This window comes from Phragmites australis, chromosome 23, assembly GCF_958298935.1.
Source record: "Phragmites australis chromosome 23, lpPhrAust1.1, whole genome shotgun sequence".
Classification (NCBI taxonomy): domain Eukaryota; kingdom Viridiplantae; phylum Streptophyta; class Magnoliopsida; order Poales; family Poaceae; genus Phragmites; species Phragmites australis.
The window spans coordinates 4,607,338-4,628,002 of NC_084943.1; the positions used below are offsets into that span (position 1 = coordinate 4,607,338).

Genomic DNA, 20,665 nt, shown 5'->3' on the forward strand with positions numbered 1-20,665 from the left:
TGTTGACTGCTTCCCTGTATATTTTTGGCTTGCTATTGTTGGGTTGTTAGAGCTAGCAATGGAACTCATTTGGGGCTGCACCGAGTCCTCTTTTAGGGCTATCAGCGAGCTCCCTCTAATCATCTTCTAGATGGGTTCTGGTTAACCCGTAAGCGTCTTCGCACAAGCCTTCGCTCTCTTATCGAAGGTGCTTGTGCCACCTCCCTTCGTTATCAGGGTTTTGTAATTCCCTACATCATCCGGCTTCATCCCACCCCTTCGTCCTGCGACTCTCACCTCTAGGTTTCATCCCTTGGGCTTTGCTACTGTTGTACATCCTTGGGCTTAACCCCTGCAGCGCATAAAGGTAAACATCTATGTACTGACATTAGCCTTGATACATTGCATTTGGGATTGACTATTATGGCTGAAGTCGACAAATGAGTGCCAACATGGTACCGTTCCCCTAACAGGAAGTAGTGGTACTGCCAAGTGTGCGGAGAAAAGGAAGTGCCTCACTCACCAAAGCAGGCACCATGCCATTGGTCGCGCTGGTGAGATCCACCGTCACTATCTCGGAGGCGGTCATCTGCAGTGACTGCATCGTCATCACCCTTCTCGGCTGCAGAGGCTGGAGGAGCCGACCTGAGCGCCGGTGCCACCATCCTCGCCACCGCAAACCCCTATTTCCGCCATCACCTCAAACCCCCCACCAATCTTCACCGCCACCATTAGATGCCCCATACACCGCGTTGTGCTCGAGATAGGAAATAGAAGACTTGGCTCGTGAGCCAAAACAAGCCGGCTCGAGCCAACTACGAGCCTGTTTTCCAGCTCGGTTAACTAGTCGAGCTGAGCCTGGCTCAACTCACCTAAATGCGAGCTCGTGTGAGACGAGTGGAGCTTGGCTCGACTCGGCTCATTTCTAGCCCTAGTCCTGAAGGAAGAAATTCATCCATAAGCATATATGGGAAGTTTCCTCGTCACCCAGTCAATAGGAGATTCCTTCACTATTAAGTCTTCTCCCTAGTTGCCTATAAATATGAAGAGTGTTCCAACAACAGAAGGGTTGGACTTTCGATAGAAGATATGCCGCAACTAAGGTCAGATCAGAGAGGGCGATGTTTGGTGCGTAGGGCAGCTGTTGCCACCCGAGGAAGACATCCTTGTCGATCGGCAAGATACATGTGCCGATCAGCATATGCCGCTCTAGGGTGTCTCTGACCTCTGCCTTCTCTCCAATAATCTTCAGGAGATCTCCAGTACTATACACCATAAGGTATGATGTGTATAATGTTTTGAATTTTGAGAGCGTTAGAACATAACATTTTTTATTTTTAAACTTGCAGTCTATATCTGTAAATTTTCAAAATAAACGCATATATTTATAATTTTTTAATTTAAAAATATAATTACTAAACCTAGGCTTTCATGGGGCCGTCCCAGGCCCGGTTTACTCAAGTCCACAGGGCCCAAACAAGAAACGACCAAGACCACCCTGTCGTCCAGCTAGGGTTTGCTCAGCTCCCACCCCACCGGCAAAATCTTTCCCGCCATTTCGTTCGCCCACTTCCCGCCACCTCTCCTCGATCTGCTCCCAAATCCCTCGCCTTTCTCCTCCGATCCCCATCCCGCTGAATCGCCGCCCCCACCCCCCGACTGCCCCCGACTGCCTAGCGAACGAGCGAGCGGCGGCGATGGAGGAGGAGATCCGTGCGGAGCTCGAGCGCAGCGGCTTCTCCCTCGGCGGCGCCAGCCCCGCGGACGCCGCCCAGATCCTCGCCACACGTAAGCACGCGCCCCCCTTTCCTGTCCTTATCTTTCTCCGGTTCGTCGGTGTTGCTGTTAGTTCATGTGAGTGTGGTTTTGCTTGCAGTGCTGACCTACTGCATCAACTACAAGATGAGCCCGGCGGACCTCGTCTCCAACTGGGAGGTCTACTACCTCAATAGGTCTGCTCATACCGGATTAGAATGATACGACTAATTATAGCATCTTTTGTAGCTAGAATTAAGTCAGTCTTGGAGACCATGGTCCATAGGTCGTTGGAGTACTGAGATAGGGGAAAAATCAGTATCTCTTGTGATATCTGGTAGATAAACTGCTAAAAATGAATTCTTTTGCTGCTAAACTAAGTATTTTATCTGTGCCACCTTGTCGATTAATTTGGATAAAATGCAACTATGTTCAATTAAAGATTTGAAGAACCTTCATGACATGCCAATTGGTAATGCATAGATACCTTTGTCATCTGAATTATTACAGGAAAAAAACATGAAGTACTTAACTGTAATTTTTGTAAGCCTGAACCTAATCTGTCCATTTGACTAGCTTTCAGCATTTACTGATTCAATATCAGGTAATGCTACTGCCACTAACTTTCAGGACATTTTTTATAGTCATCTTGGTTCACTGTTTATTTTATTGGCTGGAGCATAAACGACCTCTATATCAATTGACATTACTTATGATCAACTTTGCTGGAATTCCTGTTGAGACATTAAATCCCATCCATGTTTAGGTAATGAAAATGAACAGAATCTTGTAGCTGATGTTGAACACTGGCCTAATGCATTAAGAGCTTCCCCAATAATTACGATACCAGATCCTGTATTTTTACTGTTTGATTTGCGGAACTTTAACTAGTAAATCATATATGTTAGTCTTTTACAAATAATAGCACTGTAAAGCAACCTTTCCTTTTGTTCCTTACATCGAGCAGCTAAGGAAACTGAAAGTACCAATTTATGCAGGCAATTGGATGGCCTAAAGCTTGAAAGCTCGTATCTGGATGGTTTTCTTTCACATCTGCAAAATGAAGTAAAAGACAGGCTCATAAAAGAAGAGGCGAACCTTCACATTTACTCCAGTAACGATGTTGACATGTTAGTTCCATCCCACATTTACCTGTGTGCATTTCTTTTACTTGTCAAAGAAGCACCTCTTGTTTTACTTATTTCATTGTCAAGGAAAAATATAAAGCAGAAGTAACTGTTGCAGGCTCTTGAGCAGTACACACACAGATGAAGAGGGATTCCTAGACACACCAGGCACTAAACAGGAAAAGCCACATGGAGAGTCATCTAACTCTGTGTTAACCCCTCTAGCAACCGATAAACCATCATCCAGCAGAATGGCCAAAACAAATGGTGATCGTATTACCCCTTTCGCGACACGGGTAAATAAATTTACTCAACAGTACATTCTGCATGCTGATAATGTGGCTAGTGTGCCAAATAAACTTGAGGTTGGGACCACTGAAGATGAAGTAATTAGAAGAATTCAACCAAGCCAAAGATGTTCCTTGCAAGTTCAACGCTCGCAGCCTGAACCAGGTTGTAGGTTCATGTATGACAGAATGGAAGACAGAGTAAGGGCAATGCTTATTTGTTTTCTTAATTTTCATTTGCAACTGCTCGTTTGACTGTATTCCTTTTCCAGTTTAATTACTTGGAAGATCGGATAAGAAAGTTGGCAAGCTTGTTTTCTGCATCTGGCTTTTGTGGAGAACCTGCTGATGCTACCCTTGCTTCAGAGGTAACAGCAAGGAACCTAAATCTTGCTGAGTTAACTATTTTTCTCGTCATCATCTCTGTCCTGGATAGCATATCCGTTTATTCTTCCTCTACAGGAGAAAATGTTTGCAGTTGGCATGGTGGTCTGTGATGGGGAAGGTCGTTTGAATGAAAAATCTATCTTGTTACAGGGCAGGTAAGTATGCTTCATGGGCGATCTATGTTTGGTCATCATTTTGTTATTTCTTTAGGCTAACTAAAGGAGCATCTTTCTCTAGTGTTGTGCATTCCAGGGGACAGCGTGTGCGCCTTGACTTGAAGGATCTTGATCACTTCTCTTTGTTTCCTGGGCAGGTAATCATAGCTTGTTCTAATGCCATACACATTATGTACTGTATTAAATTAACGCAAAGTTGAATAACAGGTGGTGGGTATTGAAGGCCACAATCCTAGTGGACACTGTTTTGTTGCATCAAAGTTGATCGATTCCATACCGATCTCTGTGGATGCTCAACTGCCTAGTGCTAAGAAACAAGCTGTTGACAGTGAAAGCCACCAAAATTCTGACACAGACACTCTATCAGGAGTGCTGTCATTGGTTAGCTCCTGATCGATCTTTGGAAAAAAGTTGTAGCAAACATACTTGTTTAACTAATAATTGATATTATTACATCCTAGCTTATACTGGTATCTGTTCATTGTTCTTTTATATTTGTATTTCTCTACGAAGCATTTCACCCAAATTTATATTTCTTTTACCAGATTTAAGTATTAACTGTATGCTTCTACTTTATAACATGAATGTGCTCACTGACAGGAGAGTAGGTCAAACTGTAATTGGAATCCATTGTAATTTAATGTAAATAGCTGTGATCATGATGATCATGGAATTTCACAGTTATTTCTCTCATGTTTGAATACCTCGTTTTTCTTATAGGTCATCGCGGCAGGTCCCTATACAACAACCGATAATCTGTTGTTTGAGCCGTTGCAAGAACTTCTTTCGTATGCCTGTCGGAAGCTGCCTCAACTGCTCATACTGGTGAGGCCTTTAAATCCTGTCCATGAAACAATTCATGTATATTTGATATTTTCTGTTACTACATACCAGTTACTCCTTTTTCTGCAGATGGGACCCTTTATTGACTCTGATCATCCTGACATAAAAAAGGGAACTGTTGACCAGAGCTTTCATGATATTTTCCATTTTGAAATTCTGAGAAAGGTAGGTAATGCTGAAGATTTCATGCTGGCAAGTTGTCAAATGCAAAAGTGAGTAATACATGTCTGTTTTATATTTTTGTTCAGGTTCAAGACTTTACCCAGTATTTGGGAAACACTGTTCGTGTTATTCTTATTCCATCCGTGCGTGATGCTCACCATGACTTTGTTTTCCCTCAGGTGTGTATTTTTCCTCATCAAAATGCACATCTAATTTAACAATTATAAACAGGGTGCTGTATCATTACATATCATCTGCTGTCTGCATAGCTATATTAATAAATTTTCCTGAGAGTTTTTTATTCATGTTTTCTACAATTGTGAACCTTGGAACCTAGCTCTGGTAGTCTGATAGTATGTGTAACCTCATTGTGATTGTTGTTTGAGCCTTCTTTTAATGTTGTCAGCACATGCATCTCTAATGATATATCTACTGTTGCTATCTGCAGCCTGCATTTGACTTGAATTTGCCAGAAGATGCCACACACCAGGTAATAAATTACTCTGTAGGATCATTCATTTCTTGCAAAATATTTGATAATTATATCCCTTTTTTAAATGGTTTGCATACATTATGCAGATTACTTGTCTGGCAAATCCAAGTCTATTCAGTTCTAACGAGGTATGCTACATAAATGGATGAAATGGATTATGTGGACATGTAATGGTTGGACGATGCAATGTATATACAGTTGTCATTGTACTCATATCTAATAGTGATACCTGTATTTCAGTAAAATTATTGCTGCTATTCTGCTATGAATTAATTTAGTTTTGAAACATGGTCATTTAACTTAAAGAAAATTTGTCTCCTTATTCTGTTCTTAAGACTTTCCTCATTTCTTGCATTTTATACCTCATTGTTATATTGTCTGGAAGAGTCCATTTAATGCTTTGGGATTCGTAGGCCTGAATGCTGCAACAATATTCCTGTGTTTGCCCACTAGGTATATGTCAAATTTGGGAACTTATTGGAAGATGGGGCTTGCTTAATAATCTCATGCATATAATGGATGAATAGAATTCATCTCATATGATGTTATTTATTAAAAAAAAATATTCTTGGCTTAAGTGTAATCTTCTCCAGAACTGTTTCTTTTTCTTGTTCCAGATACATTTTGGCTGTTGTACAGTGGACATCCTGAAACAGCTCAGTGGCGAGGAAATTTCTCGCAAGCCACCTGGCGGAAAGCCTAGCGACAGGATTGGGAGGCTCGCAACACACATATTGAAGCAACAGAGGTGATTCCATACGTATTATGCGGCTGTATCACAGGGGACAGATTATGTTTGCAGTTTCTGAGTTCTGATGTAGCGCTTTTCCTACAGCTACTATCCTCTATATCCTCCTGCTGCTGGTGTGCCATTGGACTTCTCACTTGCTAAGGAAGCACTGGATATCTCATCAGCTCCGGATGTTCTCCTGCTTCCTTCCGATCTTGCTCCATTTGTGAAGGTTATTACGAATTTATGACAGGCAGTACATTCGATTAAAAAAATTGAATTAATAAGCATGGATTTGAGTTCTGACCATCTGGGAGCTTATTGTGCGACTTCTTGATTGTTCAAAACTTCCGTATTCCTGTTATTTATAAGCTATTTCCTTTTCCTTGCAAACGAAATGATTCTGAGCATATATTGTGTGCAGGTGCTTCCCCTTGACGAAGGTAGTGAAGACCAGAAACGGTTTATTTGTGTGAATCCCGGGAGGTTGGCAAAGGGTATCGGTGGAGGCACGTTTGTGGAGCTTTACTACAATGAGAACACCGACAAGACGAATGCCTCCATTATCCGCATATAGTTTTACTGCCGCAGCGTATCACCTAACATTAGAAGACCCTGTGATTCATCCGCTGTTGACAATTAACCAGAGGCTTCTGCTCTTGTGTACCACACCACTAGCCACCCAAAAAGGAAGGATTGAGCTTTTCAGATATCTTTTGTGGTAAGCTTTCTTGATGACATGTAAATTGAGCAAGGAAAGCCAACTCAGTTTCTGTTATGCTAAATTTTTCTTAGCATGTGGCAGCATTTCCCTTGTAATCAAGTACTGGACTAGAAGGTTGATTTTATTTTCAACTAACAACTGATCTGATTGTCTCTCCGGTTTCCGTCCTATTATATATCAGGAACTAGTTAATCTATTCTATTGTTATGCTAAATTTGGTTCAGCATTCTTATGGGTTCATACTTAATGGTACCCGTACTGAACCTCCGGAAGAAATCAATATACTGATAGCATAGCCATAGACCTATCTTTCGTCCTTAAATTTAGGGCTTCTTGAATCCTTATAGATAAAGTCAAAAGGCTGTTTATACCTATATTATGGAACGGTAGGTCTGGAATGATTATTAGTTAACATAAGTACCACCTACTGTAGTACCATGTCATGCACATTTCATGGATTGAAAGGCTCTTTTGAAGCGTCTTTTGGCGTTTTTGTAGGGATGCTTCTAGGTGCATTACTCTTTGTGTGACGCTGCCTTGTTTGATCTGAGAATGACCTCTTCATTTATCTATAAAGAGTGTTGGTGCGTGACGAAATGTGGATCCAGCGTCGCGTCCACCAATGTCACATGTTCTCTGGAGTCTGGACCCACTTTTTTTGCCAGTTTTTTTGGCTTGTCTTCTAGCCGTCACATTTCTGGTCTCAGGAAAAGGTCATATTGTGGCTTTCGTCATATGCAGACAACTTTGCAAACATATTGGCTTCCATGTTTGCAGCGGATAAGGATTATGTTGTGAGACACGGCTTTTATTGGCATTACCTGTTAGGCAAAAAGTTGCCTTGTAGTGGATGCTTAGGCGGAGTTAGGTATGAAACCCTACAGGACCACCAATTCATATGCTCGTAAACTTGAAATCAGTGCTCTGATTGAGCCGTTCCTTCTGAAATTTATGCGTTCCAAATAGACCCTTGATCGAATTCCATCACCTCATTCAAAGATCATAAGATATATCTCTATGCATCAACTTCATAACATACACAATAACAAGATCCACTCAATAGCTGCAGTGAAATGAATGAACTCAGTAGCTGCAGAATTGATCACTGCTCCTTTTTGCTCTCCAGCAGCCTGCTCTGCTTCCTCTCACTGAAGTATGCCACCCACAGGTTGCCCACCCACAGCACGCTGAGCGCTATCCCGGCGCCGATCACCACCGTCCACGACACCCACGCCCACGCCGGCACGTCGCCACCATCCTCAGAGGCGTAGAACCTCACCATCCTCACGAACCACGCCGGCGCGAGGACGGCCCTCGCGGCCGTGTACGCCACGTAGAACGGCAGCGACAGCTTGAGATACACCCTGGCGGCAGCGGGCGAGTCGTGCCGCCGCATGCCGGCGAGCGTCCACACGTTCTGCGCGGCGCTGGTGGCCTCGGCGAGCACCACCAGCGCTAGCAGCGCGTGCGCGCTGCGGAGCGCGGCGTGGCGGCAGGTGGCGAGGACGTAGAGCGTGGCGAGGTGGTGCGCGACGAAGAGCATCTCCCCGGGCAGGAAGAGGAGGTAGTGCGCGAGGTCGACGGCGAAGTAGGCCGTGCTGAAGTCCAGGACCAGGTCCTCGACAGCCGTGTTGGGCGCCCCGAGGAGCGCGATGTCACCAGGGTGCGCGCGGGACAGCACGGCACGGAGGGCGAGCAGGGCCGCGGGCGTGCCGTGGAAGAGCGAGGTGAAGCAGCTGGCGGCCTCGGGCCGGCGCTGCGCGCCCCAGCTGCGGAAGACGATGAAGTAGCCGACGAGGTAGATGGACGCGAACATCGCCAGGAACGGCAGGAACATGGACTCCGAGCCCACGCGCGGCGTGGCGCCGTGCACCTCCATTGGAACAGATCGAACGCGCGCGCTCCGCTAGTCTGCTGGCTCGAGGAAGACGACGACCCACGAGACCACACTGGCTACAACCCCATCGATCGCATTCCTGAAAGAAGGGGCCAGTGCTGCTTTCAGCCTTGCAGGGATTGAAAGGCCGTGGCCGTGGCGCGCACGCTTGCGATGCTGGTGCGCGTGCGTGTGTTGGTCGTCTTGCGGGGTAGAAGGGCTCCTTTGCGGCAGTGATGACGCTGTGGTGGGGTTGGCTGTGAGGTGATGAGATCTCGCTTTCTGACCTGGCCAGAGTTTCAGGTTCAGAAATAAAGCATATTCTTGTTGCTAACTCCTGCGTATTCTGACAGCGATGCAAGCTATTTTTTTAAAAAAAACTTTAATTTTTGTCACTGTCCTGATTTTTATTAGAGATTATATAAAGACCGCTTCCAATTAAAACATAACCGGCAAAGTTGCGAGAGCTGAGGATCCAACCCCCGTCTCGTTGGTTCGCTCCGCTTAAGCTTACCAACTGAGCATTCGCTTTGGCCGATGCAAGCTACCTCACAGCGGTTATGCAGCAAGAAATCCACCGAGGAAAAAAGATGTTGCATTGACTATGCTTTTCGTACGAAATGTTCTTAGTGATATTTTTGATGCGTGAAACGGTCGATATGTCGATGGGCCGCATTATATCCTACTAGAATGCCATGTCATGCCCATGTCAGCCCAATACCACCCTGGATTGGTAAGGGGGTAAAGTGACACAGTTTTATAACTTGGAGGTTGTCTTTTGGATAGTTCTATAGCTGAGGGTTTGAAAATAAACTCAAGAGTCAGGACATAGTTTAGGGTCCAGAAGCAGACTTTTCAGAAAAAAGAGAGATAAAGAATGTAGTAAAGAGTAATGAAGATGAAGGCTGGCTATGCGTCAGTCTCTATCATCTGCCATGCATCACAGGCCAGACCACAACAGGACAGAACGTCCAACACGAAATAAATCAACCATAATACATAGTTTACTCACTTGATCAAAGGCACAATATTGCTCACGATGTTCGTCCACACTCCATGATTACAACATAACTGTTACGAACCAAGTGACCAACGCCACCGATCGTCTTGCAGTTGCCTATGCCCATTGGGTAATAGACATCCGTTCAGGAGGGATGCCTCCCAAACTGATACAAACACAACTACTCACGGTGTATAAATACCCGCGTCTATCAATGAGAAAACCAACTATTGAATCCATTTCTTGTATCTCTCTATTTACATTCAATCTAGTCTAAACACATTATCAGCACGCTCTGCATTGAGTAATCACAGAGAAGAAAAACAAGAGGCATGAAAGCCTCCATCAATCTCAGGTGAGCACCATGGCGAATTTGCACATACCTCCCATGGCTTTGGTGACTGTCCTCCTTTGTGTTCTGAGCCAAGACTATAGTCGCCATGGTCTTCATTTCGCCCATGGCCGCGATTGTCGTTGCCACCACGCTCCATAGGGCCGTGGTCACGATCACCATGGCTACTGCTTCCTCCATGGTCGTGGTCGTCGTCGTGGTCCTCGCCCACTTCGTCGTCCTTGGGTCGACACGCATCGCGCCGGCCCCAACACCACTCCAGCCACAGTCAACGCACGCAGCATCATCAACCCGAGGTCACCTCCGCACGCCCTCGACTTCTGCCTCACCCACGGCTTCACGCCATTCACCTTCAACTCTATCGTGAGCACATTCGACCCGCCACCATCACAGGAGGATGTCTCTGCCAATGTTGACTCGAAGCTCTCATCCTGACACCCACAATTGTCACCCGATAAGGCCAAGCTACCCAGGGCTCATTGCCGCTATGGTGGTGCACTGTTTCAGCAATGATGCATCAGCCTTTGGCAGCGGCACCCCGACGATGCCCGACTCCGACTTCGACGCCAACCAGGGTGGCACCATGGCAACTCGTCATGGGGTTCCTCCGTACTACACTGACACGACCGCTGGATCCGCTCATGGCGACACCGAGGCTGCCCCTAGTGCGTCTCCCTTGACTCCACCCAGCCACATGTTTTGCCGCTTCGTGATAGCGGTGGCGAACCATAGTCCCGGCCTTCGCCCGTGCGATGCTATAAAAAAGAACGAGGGAGTCTAGCACGATCGATCTATTCATGATCTTTAGTCCCCCCCCCCCCATGAAAAACCCTAACCGATCCTAAGAACGTCGCTATGGGGTGAAGACCGCTGCCATCGCCATTGCCATCAATTGCATCTTCACGCTAGCGATATCACCTATACCTACACATCTACTCTGAGCACCTCATCAAGCAGGCGACCTTTTCATAAACATATACAACAATGTCCATCAACAAACACCTTTGTCGGCATCTCCACTCTGATTACATCAATACCTAATTGCATCTCCGACCTCCGGTATGTTCACGCTTCCACTAATGATGAATGTTTGATCCTAGGGCTAGCCTTTATGTTGATTAGAAGGGGAATTAGACCTAATATTTGGTATTAGAGCTATACTAGTCCCTAATCAAACCCAATTAGGCTTGTTCATGTTGAATTATGGCCAGATGATGCAAATTAATGTCTAGTTTAAGTGAATTAATCATGTTCAAGTCTTATTATGCTTAGATCAGTATAATTATATCACGTTCATGCACATATGCTTATATTTTTGCTACCTGCAATTATGATAAGACCAAATTATAGACCTAATTAATGCAAATTAGATGCAATTAGTCATGTTTAACCCTAATTAGTTTTGGATTAGATCAATTTTGTTCATAAATTAGATTTTTACGTGTATTTTCATGCTGAATTGGCTCGGTGCGGGTCAATGTTGGGCTTGGATAATCAATTTGTCTTCGGAATCGAGGGAATTAGTCTCTATTCATATCTTATGACTCTTTTTCATGCTTGGGTTGTTTGATTAGGCTTGGCAGCATAGAGAAGGAGCAGATAAAGCAAAACTCTTTTGGAATCCTAGAGAAATTCCCCATGTTATGAAACCCTAGACCCCTTTTGCCCTAATCCAAGACAAAATGCCAAAATTTCCCCAAAATCCCCAAACCCTAATCCCCTTTTTCATGGAATCCAAACCCTAGAACTAAAAGATGATAGATTTACTTATTTTTTCTTGTCGTCGGGGCCGCCATGTTCGCTTACCGGTGGTCGGGTCCTCCTGGCTTTCGCTATGCATCAGCCACGCACGAGATCTCTTTGCTTCGCATGCACCGCCTCGGGTCGTCTTCCTCCCATGTGTTCGTCACTGTGTATCTTCCTCTTGCCATGCGTGCTCTACCACCGATGCACAACCATGGATCCTCTCGACAACACTATGTGCAACTTTGGCTGCAAGCGTGCCCTGCACGAGAAGGTCCATAGTTGTGTTTCTCTTGCTTCCTCTTCGCTTCTCCCTCTCTATTAGGTCGGTGGCACTATGCCACCTGAGTTCTCTCAGCTTCGACCGCCACAATTTTCTCAAAGGAGATGGACGGGAATGATGTTTAGGGTTAAGGTTCGGGAGATTGGCGGGTTTTGTTCTGATTTGTCCGGTGTGCCATCCGATCAAGTTTGAATGGGTAGATCATGAGAGCACAATGGCAGGCTGGCGTGGAGGGAGACCGGGCTGGCTTCATGTTTTATGGACTGTGGGCGGCGGGGTTGTTTGGGCTTCATCGGTCGTTGTGGGTCGGTGCGCGCACGGGTATGAATGGGCTTACTGTGACACTGCTGACCCCCGTGTGCATGCACGCGTGAAAGGCATATGGGCTGGGTGCCAAATTTTTGGGCCGCCAGCATTAAGGCTGGGTTGCTCTCTGTTTTTAGTTGGGCTTCTATATTTTAAATGAATTTCCAGTGGATTTTTTTCATTTATGCATTCGAATTATTGATGATTATAGCCCAAATAAATTACGTTTGATGTACCAAAATTTATGACTTTTTTCTTTGGATAAATTCGAACTAATAGGAATTATTTGGAGAATTTTGATGTTATATTTTGGCCATGGTTCGTTGTTTGCAATCATGCGCTATTTTTTTTTATTAAATTCTTTTCTGTTTTCTGCCTAATAGTGATGCAGAATTGAATTTTTGAATGTTATTAATTATAACAACGTAGGGTTAATATCGTGCAAATATTATTTTATGATGATTTTCTAACATGGCCCAAAATCTTTTCTTTGGCCGTTAATGCTTCCACTGTTGTTGCCACAATTGACGGTATTGAGTAGCTCACGAGAAACAATTTCCTCTCTTGGAAAGAAAAAAATTAATGTTGTCCTTGGTGTTCTAGATTTGGACTATGCACTCAGTGTTGACACTCCCACTGATCCCACCATTGGTATGGAGAATTACGATAAACTTAAGAAAACTTATTATACAATTATTGAAAAGTGGGAGCGGTCAAATCGCATATCCTTAATGATTATGAAGATCTCTATCTCAGTTGGGATAAGGGGAGCAATCCTCAACTTCAATACTGCTAAGAAGTACTTCGCGTTCGTGGAAGAGCAATTCAAATACACCTCTAAGGTTTATGTTAGTACACTCATTCAGAGGCTCTTAAATACTTAGTATGATGGGCCCGACAACATAAGAGAGGATATAATGATTATGACTGATATGGCTAGCAAACTCAAGGGCGTGGATATGGAAATCTCTGAGGGTTTTCTTATCTATTTCATTACAACCTCTCTACCTACTGAGTTTACTCTATTTAAGATCAATTACAACACTCAGAAGGAGAAGTGGCACATGAGCGACTTGATCGCGATGTGCGTCCAAGAGGAGGAGAGGCTCAGGGTTGAAAATAAAGATTATGTGCATCATGTTACCAGCCCCAGCAAGAGAAAATTCCAAGGGGACTATAAATCTAAGAAGAACCTGCATTTCTTCCCTAAGTCTGACAAGTCAGGGCACAAGGCGCCTGAGGCACCTGCTCCTTCTGCTTCTTCTACTCAAGAAACCTCAAGTGGGGATGAATGTCACTTCTACCATAAGAAAGGACACTACCAGAAAGACTGTGTTGTTTTCCTGAAGTGGCTCGCAAGAAAGGGGATTCCATACCGTGAGAACCCTAAGAGGGGGGGGGGGGGGGCGAAGTCTTTGAGTCACCAACGGAAAGGAAGTTGAAGTTGAAACCGTCGGATCACTTCCATTAGTATTAGATAGCGACTTAATTCTTCATCTTAATAATGTTTTTCATGTTCCTACAATGAGTAGGAATCTCATTTTAGCTTCTATGTTGGATGATGATGGATTTCATTGTAATTTTGAAAACAATAAGCGCATTCTTAAGTTTGATCAAGATATTATTCGTCTTGCTGTTAGACAAGACAAAATTTTACACGCTTCCTTTGAATGGATCTTCTGTATTTCTGATTGTCTGTGATGTCAATAATAAGAGAAAGAGAAGTGCAAATAATAAGATTTCTTCGAAATTATGGCATTATCATTTATGCTACATTTTGAGGGGCAGAATTGAGCATTTCATTAAGGAAGAAATTATCCATTATTGCATAATTAGACTTACTTCTCTAACTGTGGCCACTCCATAGATTGCATGATTGAGGGGAAGCTGGAGCCTAGGAAAATTAATCTCAAGGAGAAGCGGATTTATGCTCTACCACTGCATATCCAAGAGACATACCATTGCGACCTCTTCATCAGCAAATACAATGATCTCCATCAACAGAACACCTTCGCTGGTGTCTCCACTCCGATCACGTCAAGACCTAATGGCATCTCTGACCTCCGATATGTTCTAATGATGAGTGTTTGATCCTAGGGCTTGCCTTTATGTTTATTAGAAGGGGAATTAGACCTAATAAATGATAGTGTTATACTGGATTTTATAACCATTATTGAAATAGGACGCGATGATTTTTCACAAGCGTTCCTAACACATTTTATATGGTGGGAGAAATTTTCCGTGGCATTGTAAAGCTCTTCACATGCCAATATGGCTATGTTTGGCATTAGCTCTATTGAGGATGCGGATTTTTATGTGAAGTTCCAGGATAGGAACAAAGAAGATGGATTCCAATAGGTATTAGTGGCCGTGTATGGCGCAACACAACCTTAGTGTAAAGAGATTTTTTTGACGAAAATGGTGCATGCATGTCGCAAGGAATACCTACCTATATTGATAAGAGGGATTTCAATATAATTAGGCAACCGGAAGAGAAGAACAACGAATTTTGACCCTAAATGACCTTTCTTGTTTAATGCGGTCATTGACAGCTTAGACTTGTGAGAGATAGAATTATCCGGTAGACAATATGCATAGGCCAATAATTTAGAAAACCTGACCTATGAGAAACAAGATAGAATTCTAATGTCTACAGAATGGAAACATAAGTTTCCATTGGTTGATGTGAATGCTCTAGAGAGATCCGAGCTTTCTAATCACGCACCTCAGTTGCTAAATAGCAGATTAGCATTTCATCCTAGAAACCATCCAACCTTCAAGTTTTAGCTTGCATGGTTAACTAGGGATGGTTTCTATGATATGGTGGTTGAAACATGGCATAAAGAAAAAGGGGGGGGGGGGGGGGGGAATACACCTTTGCACCGGTGGTAGTTTAAGATCAGAAGACTTAGACAATTCCTAAGGGGTTGGGCTAAACACACTAGAGGAGCATATAAGAAAGAAAATAAGAACTTTTGAGAAGATCGATGAATGACGTAAAAAACAAACAAACAGAAACTACATAGCTATTGTTGGAGGAGATTACCCTTAAACATGGCTTAAATGATATATTAATATATCTGGTGTGTGAGGAGGAAATAAAATATTACCATCGCATCTAAGTGATATATTTGCTCTAAGTAGATAGCAATACTAAGTATTACAAATTGGTTGTCAATGAAAAACATAGGAATCAACTTATATTCCTTTAGAGCAAGACAAAAGACTAATAGTTGATGACACACAACTAAAACAATATATAACTAGCTATTATATAGGTCATTTTGGACCTACAGAAGAGAACCATTTTTCAATGATGGAGTCTCGACGGGAGGACATCCATCGAGTTTTGGAGGTAGAGAATGAACTCCTCATAGCGGCATTCACAGGAAACGAAGTGAGAGAGGCAATATTTCAAATGGTGACTAATAAATATCTAGGTTTGGATGGATTTCCGACAGAGTTCTACCAAGTCTTTTGGAATATCATTAAGAGTGATTTAATGTTGCTTTTCATGAATTCTACAAGGGTAATTTGCCTCTATATTGTATTAATTTTGGAAATATCACACTGTTACCCAATGTGGCAGATGCCAAAAAAACCAATAGTATGGGCCAATCTACTTACTTAATGTGACCTTTAAGATCTTCAAAAAGTTGATACTAATAGAATTGCTGCAACATCTGGAAAAGATATAAGACCAACATATACATCCTTCATGTCAGGCCGATTCATAATGATAATATAAACATTTTATGTGAAACAATATATGAGATGCATAGGAAGAATATGGATGGAATTATTTTGATGTTAGACTTTTAAAAGGCCTATGATGAGGTGAAATTGCCATTTTTACAACAAACTTTGAGAATGAAAGGCTTCTCTCTGAAATGATGATCTTGGATAGATAATTTTGTCATTGGTGGGAGTGTTGTCATCAATGTGAATGATAACATTAGCCACTATTTCTAAACCAAAAGAGGTCTTAGACAAGGCAATCCTCAATCTCCCATCCTTTTTAATATTGTTTTAGATATGTTAGTCATTCTGGTATCTAGAACTAAAGAGGATGGTCAAATCGGAGGGATAGTACCATACTTGGTTGATGATGGTTTATCCATCTTGCAATACGCAGATGACAAGATCCTATTTATGGAACATGATATTGAAAATGATAAGAACATGAGGCTCATGCTATGTACTTTTTAACAATTGTCTGGTCTTAAAATAAACTTCCATAAAAGCGAACTATTATGTTATGGGCAAGCCAAGGAGATAGAAACACAATACACTCTAACTTTTTGGTTGCGAGATTGGAGACTATCCATTTAGATACCTCAATATCCCGATGCATCATAGGAAATTGAGAAATATTATTCTAAAGGTTGAGGAAATGTTTGACAAAAAAAGCTAAATATCTAGAAAGGCAAGGACTTGTCCGTTGGGGGCAGACTTGTCCTTATTAATTCATTGTTGAGTAGCCCACCGATGTTTTCCTTTCTCTCTTCGAGATACCAAGAGGTATGCTCAAAAGAATGGATTACTTTAGGTTTAGATTTTTCTACCAAAGTGACAATCTTAAAAGAAAGTATAGACTTAGCTAAATGGAACATTCTATGTCGCCACAAGGATCAAGGGAGCCTAGGTATTCATGACCTAAAAATAAAAAAAAAACAAGTGTTTACATAGCAAATGTTTGTTCAAGCTCTTAAATGAGGACGGGGTGTGGCAAAAACTGTTTAAAAAAATACCTATGGAGTAAGGCACTTACTTAAGTAGAAAAGCAACCTTGAGATTCCCATTTTTGTCTGGTCTTATGAAGATCAACAATCAATTCATCAATATGGGCACTTGGTTATGAAGTTTCAACATCCTGAGGTTCAACCTAGTGTCGAGTATTGTAGTCTGATTGCACTATAGAGAACATGACTCTTTTAGCGTATGTATGTGATTTTGGTGATTAATGATGATATAGTGAATGAGACTAACATGTTTGTCAAGTATATGCTTTAGTAGGTCTCTGAATGTAATACATGAAGAAGCTACTGAAGTGAAATTCAAGAAAGTTTGAATTGGACGAGTTCAGAAAAGATTGTACTCACTGGATAATCCAATGCTCAATAAAATGTACACACAATAGTGCTTTTAGCTCAGAAGAGAAAATTGAAGAATACACCGAATGGTCCAGCGTTGAAGTGATAAGCACACTGGAGCATTTTCCAGAAGATGTTGCAATGGCTTGTCTAGTGTGGTTGTACACAACGGATAGTCCGGTGATAAGAGAATCTACATGCCGAATAAATGCACAGTGAGAAGTGGCTTGGTCGGCTCAAGTTTACACACTGGATAGTCCAGTGATGAAGTTCAAAGTTACACAAAAAAATCCGGTCTTCACAATGAGTTTGAGTGGAGTTTCAACGGCTAGTTAACGACTAGTTTTTTCTGTTGTACACGCCGAATGGTCTGGTATCTGTACTACTGTTGATGACGGATCATCCGGTGTTCATAGTCTTTTTTGACCGTTGGAGCAACAACTAGTTCGCATGTTTGAGGCTATAAATACCTCCCATTCGGCCATTTGAGTGTGCTAGAGTCTAGGAAAGCTCATAGACACTCGAGAAGATATCTAAGCCATCAAAGTGCTAAAAGTGATCATCCAAGGCAAGATCTCACCACAAGCCTCTCTTCTAGTTACTTATCGTCGTCTTCACTTAAGAGCTTGAGCCACCAAGACAAGGGTTTTCGCATCCCTATGCAAACTTCTTACCGCCGCTCAACACCAAGTCGGAAGGTTAACAAGCATGAGCCACCAAGGCTCACGGTACTGGCGAGCCCTTGGTGGCTCATGCTTGTTAACCTTCCGACTTGGTGTGGAGCGGCGGCAAGAATCTTGTACAGGGATGCGAAGACCCTTGTCTTGGTGGCTCAAGGTCTGAAGTGAAGACGACGACAAGTAACTGGAAGAGAGGCTTGTGGTGAGATCTTGCCTTGGTGGCTTTATGACTCAACCTACTTGAGGCCTAAGTGGCTCAAGGGCCGTGACCAGGTGCCATCTAAAAGTTATAGCCTAAGTGGCTATTCCAATATAGACTAGGGTGGTGTTTATGCCATCGATACCACACGATAAAAATCTCTTGTGCCAAGTTTGCTCTCTCTACCATCTATACGTTTACATATTTACATACTTGCAATATACCTTTGCATGTTTACCTTCATAGAGTAGTTTACTAGGATTGGCTATAGGTTGCAAATTTTTTGAATGGTAGAGTAGACACACTAGATGAATTTAAAGCATATTTAGATAAAAAATTGATATAGGTTTATCTTTTGAAATTTTAGAAGTTGATTAGTTTTAGGTGTCCTAATTCACACCCTTTTTAAAACGTCACCAATTCCTATAGTTGGTATCAAAGCAGGTTCTCTCAACCCTACATTTGGTAATTAGAACCTCGTACTCTTAATAGACTTAACATTTTGGAGAGTTGTGGTGTTCGGGGTAGGGATGGATATCGGTAGTGCTCCACGTTTTGACGACACTCATTTCCCACATTAGAAAATTCTAATGACTTGTAATTTTCAAGCCAAATGTTTAGATGTTTGGACTGTCACCGAAGAGGGGATGAAGCAACGTCTGACAAGCAAGGAGAGACAATTCGATGCATTAACAAATAGTATCCTTTTATCATCTCTAAGCATTGATGCATTCAATCAAGTATATTCTCTTATCAATGCTCATGATATTTGGACTAACCTTATTTAAATATATTAAGAAATTAACAAAGAATGTGTGCAATGAGAAATATCATATGCTAGTCTCTGAGCTCAATAGCATTAAACAACTTACCCATGAAAGTGTAATGACATGTACTCATATTTGAATATTCTTATCAATGAGATCAGTGGGTTAGGTTTGACACCAATTAGAGATGATCAAGTGGTGAGAAGAATACTTCAAGCGCTTCTTCCAAAGTACAAGTTCATTATGTCCATCATCTACGATGACAACAACATTAGCAAGATGACTCTAAGCCAAGTTCTTGACAAGATCACTGCCCATGAGATAACTATGAATAAGAAGGTTGAAGGTTCATTTTCATCCGGCGCCAAGAATCTTAGCCTCATAAGCAAGAAAGCTCATTACCCACACATGAAAGAGAATATGAGATTGAAAGAGCAAAATTTAAGCTCAAGCGAAGATGATGGTGATGAAGATAAAGAAAGCGATGAAGATGATGAGCAAAACACCTCAAGTGATGAAGAAATGGATCCTAAGACCGCCAAGCTCATCTCAAGATTAGAGAATGATCTCAAAAGGATCAATGCCAAGATTAATCATCCAATCTCCATAAAAGACTTGGTCAACACCATTGCTCATATCAAGAAGGAGAAGAAGACCAAGAACAAGAGGGAGACAAGGGGAAAATGCAAAGAATTTGCAAGCACAGGAAGATAGGTGAGTGAAAATGAAGATTAAAGCTAAGTGATGAAAGCTTCACAATCCACTCCTCCAATAGAAGCTCTTCCTCAAGGTCGTTATTATGCAAGTCATCATCATACAAGTGTCTTATGGCCAAATGTATGAAAAACGATGTAAGTGATAATGAATCCGATAATGATTCACCATATCAAGAAGAACTTCTTGAATTGATTAATGAGCAACAAAGAGTCTTAAAGAAATAAGCTAAAGAACTTAAGAAATTCAATGCCCTTAATAATATTCATGCTACATTTGTTTCTAATTATAAATATTTAGTGAGTAAATTTGAATTGCTAAACAAGGAGCATGAAGCTCTTAAGACAAAACTTGAGGGCATTGAATCTCAACCTCAGGTTCCTTTGAAGCAATCTACCTCTCTCTTTAATTTCAATCATAAGGTAGATGATTTGATTAATCTACTTATTGTGATGATTTGATTAATCTGTCTAGCTCACCCATTTACAATGAGGCATGTGTTGAGAATATTATTGTAGAATTATATAATGATCTCATTACACAAGAGAATGATGAGCTCAAGTAACAAACGAAGAAGCTCAAGAAGGACTTAGCAAGATTGAAGGGCAAGAATAATGTCTAACCTCCTCAAGATAACCATGATAATATGATGAACAAGATTGTGAAGGGGTCCATAGTGACATATTTCAAGTGTCATAAAAAAGAACACAAGTTCTTCCAATGCAAGCAAGTCAAGAAGGAGATCAAGGAGGAGAAGAAGAAGAAGAACTTCTCAAATAACATCCCCAACTTCTACACCAATCTCAAATACAAAATTAAGATCAAGAGCAACTACTACAAGCTCAAGAAGAAGTACAATGACAAAGTGGTTACACACATGGTTGGAGGAAAGGATTGGAGGTAGAATCAGCCCATTTGGGTGCCCAAGGAAGTCATCACCAAGGGACTCCAATCGGTTTGGGTTCCAAAGAAGACTTGAAGTCCATATG

At 42.2% G+C, this 20,665-nt stretch overlaps 2 protein-coding genes across 3 annotated transcripts; one reads left to right on the top strand and one right to left on the bottom strand.

Moving 5' to 3' along the window:
* Positions 1-1,448: 1,448 nt before the first annotated feature.
* On the top strand, positions 1,449-7,636 carry LOC133906549 (uncharacterized). 2 transcript variants are annotated; one of them, XR_009907808.1, is made up of 17 exons: positions 1,449-1,767; positions 1,856-1,931; positions 2,733-2,864; positions 2,980-3,349; positions 3,421-3,516; positions 3,611-3,690; positions 3,773-3,848; positions 3,919-4,092; positions 4,432-4,536; positions 4,624-4,719; positions 4,803-4,895; positions 5,165-5,206; positions 5,296-5,337; positions 5,827-5,957; positions 6,045-6,171; positions 6,364-6,660; positions 7,162-7,636. XR_009907808.1 is itself a non-coding variant. In XM_062348493.1 (16 exons), exons 1-16 carry the CDS (start codon positions 1,677-1,679, stop codon positions 6,514-6,516), a joined length of 1,884 nt encoding a protein of 627 aa, XP_062204477.1. In that variant the 5' UTR covers positions 1,449-1,676; the 3' UTR covers positions 6,517-6,818. The 2 variants fall into 2 exon arrangements, 1 of the variants encoding a protein (XP_062204477.1); XM_062348493.1 differs by lacking the exon at positions 7,162-7,636 and having other exon boundaries at positions 6,364-6,818.
* Positions 7,637-7,652: 16 nt separating this feature from the next.
* Positions 7,653-8,796, bottom strand: LOC133906550 (TLC domain-containing protein At5g14285-like). Its single transcript, XM_062348494.1, has one exon. The coding sequence runs from the start codon at positions 8,540-8,542 to the stop codon at positions 7,766-7,768; it is 777 nt and encodes a 258-aa protein (XP_062204478.1). The 5' UTR covers positions 8,543-8,796; the 3' UTR covers positions 7,653-7,765.
* Between the last annotated feature and the right edge of the window lie 11,869 nt (positions 8,797-20,665).

Coding starts and splice junctions, on each gene's coding strand:
- LOC133906549 (XM_062348493.1), top strand. CDS start 1,677: ATGGAGGAGGAGATCCGTGCGGAGCTCGAGCGCAGCGGCTTCTCCCTC. Junction 4,720..4,802: donor ATTTTGAAATTCTGAGAAAG/GTAGGTAATGCT, acceptor ATTTTTGTTCAG/GTTCAAGACTTTACCCAGTA. Junction 5,958..6,044: donor CACATATTGAAGCAACAGAG/GTGATTCCATAC, acceptor CTTTTCCTACAG/CTACTATCCTCTATATCCTC.
- LOC133906550 (XM_062348494.1), bottom strand. CDS start 8,542: ATGGAGGTGCACGGCGCCACGCCGCGCGTGGGCTCGGAGTCCATGTTC.